This window comes from Sipha flava, unplaced genomic scaffold, assembly GCF_003268045.1.
Source record: "Sipha flava isolate LNK unplaced genomic scaffold, YSA_version1 486_pilon_pilon, whole genome shotgun sequence".
NCBI lineage: Eukaryota > Metazoa > Arthropoda > Insecta > Hemiptera > Aphididae > Sipha > Sipha flava.
Window position 1 is genome coordinate 110,144 of NW_020273287.1, and position 7,273 is coordinate 117,416.

Here is a 7,273-nt window from a genome sequence, read left to right on the forward strand (position 1 = left end):
GAGTCTATATTACAGTGCCAAGTTAATTATAACATGACTTGCGCAGAGTTCTACATATATGTTAAAGGAGAAAAAGAACTGTTGAAAAAATCAAAATCATCTGAAAAGTATGGCCATCCAAGTACTTCTGCAATAAATTAAAAATATTTTTTTTATATCTAACTTAAATAAATAAATAAATAATTTATATAAAATAAAGAACTCTAATTTTTATATCAAAATTTGAGTATTTGTATACACTCCATCCTGGAATTCTTAGAACGTCCCGACGAGACCTTAGACAAATATGGCAACCCTAACTATGTACTATAATTTATCAAAACATTTAAAATATTAATATTTGATTCTACTAATGTCTGTTACATTATTATTAGTTTTTGTGAGAAAAGTTAGTTTTAATTTTTCTGTTACGGAACATTTATTTTTTACAAAATATTTGAAGGTAAATTACATTTTTGAGCTGCATCCAGTGTCACCGAACACGCACTTTTATGGGGCAGTTCGCCCCTTTATTTAACCATTGTGCTGGGTGTCTTTGGGGTGGGTTGGGTGGATAAATTTACACTCTAGTTAGTAAATCTTAGGAATGTATAAATTAAGTGACAGTCGATCTATAGATAGTAGGATACTATGATGCGATAGAGCAATTCGCCTATCAATGCATGTCTTTATAGCATATCAAGTATAAAGATGTACATTGACATTTATATCTATTTCGCACACATGATGAAGCTAAACGCCTCTCGATTATCAGTGTTTAAAAGTTATTATACAGCATGCAAATACATCTTTTAAACATTTTAAGATAGTTACTTGAATTATCAATAGCCCCATGAAACATTTTTGAAATATCTTTTTTTTGGTAATCGGTTAAAATATCCAAATTTATCCGTTTTTCTAAAAATTAGTATCTAATTATTTGACTTGTTAGTAGCAATAATATCACAGTTATTATCGATTATGACCGTTATGGGTATTGTTAAATTGAGATATCATTCCGTTTTGATTTCTGGATTTTACTGTTAGGTTTGATAAAATGACAAGTAACATTAAATTGAACGAATATTTTAACGGTAATAAGTCGCAAACTGATTACTGAAATTAAATGCTGTTAACGTTAAAATTATTTTTTTCAGTACGTTTATAAATTTTCGCTATCGAAAGTGGGTATTGCCATTTGAAAATCGAAAGTTGATAGTATTTTATCAATTAAGGGAGGAAGTTAAAATGATCAAAATTGTAATACAGTGTAAAATAGTAAAACCCGGAAAGTTTAAAAAAAGAATTATTTTAAAATTCCTAATACTTCCCGAAATATTAACTGGTTCACGATAAAAAAAAAAATCACTCAGGATTTTGTGATATTATAACGATTAACGTAATTTATTATACTTATAGTAATATACAGCGTATATAGGTTGAATTAATTTTATGAGCTAATTCTTATAATTTAATATTTGAGCTAGTTGTATTAGAAAGTATAGTATAATGTACTAATTTTTAGAAAAACGGATAAATTTGGATATTTTAACCTAGATTTCTTTTTTTTAATTACAGTTGTTTAAAAAATGAAATTAACTGTTTTTTGTTTTACATTTCTTTAATTTTAATAATGTATTTAATATTTAAATAATTAAACCTATATTTATGTACGTTTCAAATTGATATTGTTTTTTTCTAAAACCACTATGAAGTAGGCAAGTAATAAGTAAGGTCTGTGGCGCCGAGTCTTATAAATTTAAGTGGAGCGAAATCAAATTAATTAATTAACACCCACCCACCCACCTACTACAAATATTTAACTTAACTATTTCAATTATCATGCCAGTTTTTTAATATTTGTATCCAGTAGTGGTAGGTATTATAATTTATAGGTAGACCCACCCATTTAATTTTTATTGTCACCAATGTCGCAGTGAAACATAGACCATATTTTTATCTTGAAGATCGAAAAAGATCAAATATTATTTATATGCACTATTAAACATATATCAAGTGCTAAATTAATAATTTAATAATGTAAACCTAATAATAAAGTAATTTAATGTAAAATACAATAAAACATATTGCACCATACTTAACCATTTACTCATTTATTGAATATATATGTATAAGGAATTTTGTAGACCACATTTTTGATCATAAAAATATTTGAATCTACAAAATATTTGTTGTAGTCTTTGAAAGTATATAGAAAAAATGTATTTATGTATATAAATGATTATTTTAATGAAAATAATTATATCTTATAATATTTAATAATATAAATTAATTGCACATAATAGAAAATTAAGTATAACTGTGTAAGTATATATTAAGTTTTAAGAACGATTTCATGTTCAAAAACAGCTATACCAATGTGAGATATGTATCAGACATTTTATAAGACTAATCAAATCTAACTGAGCACAAAAAAATTCATAGTGGTAAAAACCCATTTGATTGCGATATTTGTGAAAAAATATGTAAAAGAAATCTCATTTAATTGGAGACAAGATAATTAATTTTGGATAAAAATATGAATTCTGCAAGAGTATTTACTAGATGTTCAGATTTAAATAAACATAAAAAAAATACATTGAGAGTAAAAAATAAATAAAATTAACCGAAAAATTAAAATTATATTAGTTACCATAGTTAGATCAAGTGATTTATTTAAATTAAGTTTTAATAATAATTTTAATTTCTACTTAAATGCCCATATTTGATTACATTGATCTGTTTTATTATTATTATTATTATTATTATTTTGTTTTTACACCAGCCTTAATTTGCAGGTTAAAAATCCTTTTAAATAATAGTGTGGCATAAATCATTAATATGCATATCAATAATACATTTCAAATTGCTTATTGCATTTTATGAAAACTAAATAAGTTTATTATGAAGTTATTACAATAAAAATAATAAAGACAAGACTAAAGGTAAATTAAACATTAATATATTAGTTTTTTAATTATTAAAACTGTGTTCGGTATAAAACCAACTATCAAAATTGACAATGTTAAGTGAGTAATAGACTAAATTGCTCTTTGATTAAAAAATGTATATTGTCTATATCAACTATAATTGATTTATAAACATGTTTATTACTAAATAATAATAATTTTATTTTATGTTATATATGTTAATATCTTTTAACTGATAAAGGTTGATATAAAAATATAAGAATTATCTTTAAATGTACTATCGTTATGGATTATCATACATTACTATATCTTTTAAGAAATTAATCTAATTTCAATGTATTACTTTTCCAATTTTATTTATTAGTTCTCTTAATTCACACATAATCTTATAAAAACTCAGAATAAACTACAAATTATGGATAACACTAATCTGTGTTTTATATTTATTTCTTATTAATTAAATAACAAATATGTTACATTATTAGATTTATTTCATTGTCTTGAAAAATACTTTTTGATTTTATATAAGCAACAGACTCATAAGACTTGAGAGAATAGGTGCAATCATATAGGGCCATCAGTTTATTTGGCTGATATACAATGGAGCAATATCAAACATATTAACTTTCTTTTTCTTTTCTTTTAACATACATTTACATAATTTTATAGATAGCAAAATTAAAAAAATATAAGTTTAATATTTAAAAACACAACTTTCTATCCAAATTTAATACATTCTATAACTATGCAGTATCTATAATGTTAATAAAAAAGTAAAATATTCTAACTTTTAATAACGACCATTGTTTTTTTAAATGTAAACTCAACCCTGTCCAAAATGAACTCTTGCGTAAAGGTTTATCGTATACAGAGTTTATACAGCTCACAGTCATTGGATGTAAAGATGTCAATCTATACAGATTTAAAATATATATATTAGAAATTAAAATGGTTTTATTTCAAAAGTGAATAAATCAAATACTCTACTTTGATAATGTTCCTAACGTTGTGTCAATACCACGTATTAAGTCATTTGTTTTCAACAGTAGCAAGATTTGTGGATTAACTGTTTGTAAAATATATAACGTTTCAGTCAGTACCAAGGGAATCCCACTTTGAAATTTTTCTTTCTATGTAACAAAACAAATGTTAATAATTACACTTCTGTAGAATTGCAATTTTTCAGTTTTACTTCAGCAGGAGTTAATTTCTTGGTAACAATACCATCTTGAATTGAATCCCATGTACGCCCGGCTACCATACATACAAGTAAGCCATACATTTCAGCTACTCCCAATTTGGTGCAATATTTTTTCATTCTATCATGGTTATTATCCAATATACTCATCCATAACTTAGCATATGTACGTCTAAAATTATCAGTTAATGTCTGTAATAAATTATAAATTAATGAAATAGGAATCAGAATATGTTGTATTATAAAGCCTACCGCATAAAGTCCATGATCTAAAAGTATTAAATTTAACTGACCATTCTTGTCCTTATTTACCAACAAATTACCAGGATGAGGATCACTGTGTACAAATCCATTTTTGAATATCATTTCACTGTATAAAGATCCCAACTTTTCAGATATTTCCTTTACATTTAATCTGAAATATAAGTGTTTTGTATTGCATAACAAATATTTATACCAATAGAGTAGGTTAATTAATTCAGATTATGTGAAATCACATAATTTTTAGGTAATTTACTTATTTTGATTAATGTACTCAAGATCATTGATCTGTCCACCATCAACAAATTCTAGTGTTAAGACTCTAGGAGAACTATACTCATCAAATATCTTTGGTATCTAGAAATAATTATAGCTTTTAAATTACAACTATTATATTTATACATAATACATATATTTATTTATGTATTTTTGAATGTTTAAAATGTTATTAAGTTAAAAATAAAAATACCTTTAACCATTTCAAATGCTTGAACATTTTTCTAATGGTTTCAGTGTTTTGTGCTTCAATTGTAAAATCTAGTTCTTTTGGTATATTCTGTTTGGTTTGAGTAACAAGCCACTGAAATCTAAAATCGGGAAAAATATAGGAACCGATTCTCACCAAAGCCTAAAATAGTATAATAAATATTATAATTACTTATAAAAAAACTTTGATGTTTCATATTTTCTTAGGTAAAACATTTCACTTACTAATTATGATAGTTAAAAAATTAAAATATTTAAAGACTATAAATACCTCAATTATAGCTATATCTATTTTGGCATCCCCACGAACATATGAATGTTGCACTTTAATAGCAACATTCTCTCCTGTTGATCGTAATTTTGCTTTGTGTACTTGAGCTAATGAAGCTGCTCCAAGAGGTTTTGGATCTATTTCACTGAATATCTGATCAACCTTTACACATGAAAAATAATTACATTTCATAAAATATAGTGAACAATATTTAGCATAATTTGAACTTGAAAGTTATCGCTCTACTTGAAATACTAAACCGAAAAATGTAGGACAATAATTTTAATATAGAATCGTACATCTTGTTTCAAATCTTCTTTGATCACTTTGTAAATTTCTTTTAATGGTGTAATGGGTGCTTGGCTGTGCAACACCTTCAACGTGACAGTGTATTCTTTAGGAAACAAATTTTCTAAAGCCCCAATGTGTTGTCCAATTTTAATATAAACTCCTTTGTTTGAGCGACATAGTTCGAGCAACATTTCAGCAGCTTTCTCATGAGACTATAACACATTAACCGATTGCATGATAAAAATTTTCTGTCAACTATACATCAAGTATTGATGTAAATATTACGAAAAAAAAATTTAAACATAAAAAGATGTTAACTAACCTTTGATCTAATTTCTTGATAATTTGGCAATGATTTGTCTACTGATGGCGCGTACAAAGTAGTCTTATAATGATACATCACATGTAAACCCTAAAAATTGAACGATTCACAAATTACACTGCGAAATGAATGATTTTAATGAAAAATATAACTCACTGTAGTCGCAGCTCGACCGAATCGAACAATGCTGACTGAATCGATGTTGAAATCATTATCGTACAAAGAATAAGCAGTGGCCACTGTACCGCTAAGAACGGCTAATCTAATGGTTCTACTCAACATTTTCACTACTATTCAAAACACCGGTTAGTCTATAATTACAGTTTATAATGAACGTCTTCAACACGCCGGTAAGCGTGTTACATAACGGTTATTATCGGAAACTGTGATATATGATGAGTGTACTGATGACCAATTCATTTTCATTAATAATTGTTCACACAAAATTTAAATTCCTCGTTGCATAATGTGCAAGTATAATTAGTGACCTTGAACCACGGTACAAGATTAAAAAATATACAATTCAGTGATAACAAACGCGTATCAAGTACACTGGTTATCATACTCATGTTATAATTTAATGACCGCGCACGAATTAAAATATCATCATTAGTGATGGGCAAATTTTTCTAAATATCGATACGATATTTTAATATAAAATCAATACACTTTAATATCGATATAAATTATTTTTACCAATTAAATAAAAAAAGTAAGTATACTGAATAATTTTGCTATTAAAGAATGGGTGTATACTTTTATATGATATAAAATAAATAAATAATACAATCTGTGAGAAAGAAAATTAATATATAAAATTGATTGCATCAAAATAAAAATAATTATTTTTATTTAAATTAATTTCAATTTTAATTTTCCGTCCTCGTACAGAATTTCATTATAATTTTTAATTAAAAAAATAATAAATAAAACAAATTTGTAACAATATATTATTATTAAAACCAAATCAAAATTTAAAATATAAAATAAGACTGTGTAAAAGTATATAAATAACACTTAATATTTATAACATAATAATATTCTTTTGAGAAAAGAAAAATAACAACATCAAACTTGAGCATATAAAAATAATAATTATATTTTTAAAGATCCCAATACTTTGCTGGTATTGTTTGTAAAAAATATAGCTTAGAAATCCTACTTTCAGAAATACGGTTTCTTTTTTCCGTTATTAAGTTTCCAGCTTTTGAAAAAAGCCGTTCAGAAGGAACGGAAGATGAAACTGTTGATAGGTATTTTTGAGCTACAACATATAAATGAGGAAATACCGTTTTGTATGATTCCCAAACAGCTAAAACATCATTGTTTATATTTATCAATGGTAAATCTAAGTATTGTTTAACTTCTGCTTCCATGGTTGAATTAGAACTTTCAAGTATCTGTGATGATGCTAGATATTTAACCTTAATGTGATAATTCCATATATCATTATTATTGTCCACTAAATTATCATTCACATTTTCTTCGGAATTTAACCTGAAATTAAAACATAATATACTAAATTAAAGAAAAAA

At 25.5% G+C, this 7,273-nt stretch overlaps 1 protein-coding gene across 1 annotated transcript; it reads right to left on the reverse strand.

Annotated features, from left to right (window-relative positions):
* Window positions 1-3,697: 3,697 nt before the first annotated feature.
* Window positions 3,698-6,257, reverse strand: LOC112689954 (uncharacterized aarF domain-containing protein kinase 1; the record flags this gene model as incomplete). The annotated part of the gene is given in 10 exon segments (XM_025563837.1): window positions 3,698-3,821; window positions 3,897-4,039; window positions 4,102-4,299; window positions 4,360-4,522; window positions 4,625-4,725; window positions 4,838-4,996; window positions 5,126-5,287; window positions 5,425-5,628; window positions 5,739-5,828; window positions 5,895-6,257. Coding segments are annotated over 10 exon segments (1,470 nt in total), but the record flags the coding sequence as incomplete, so codon positions are not given.
* Window positions 6,258-7,273: the final 1,016 nt, after the last annotated feature.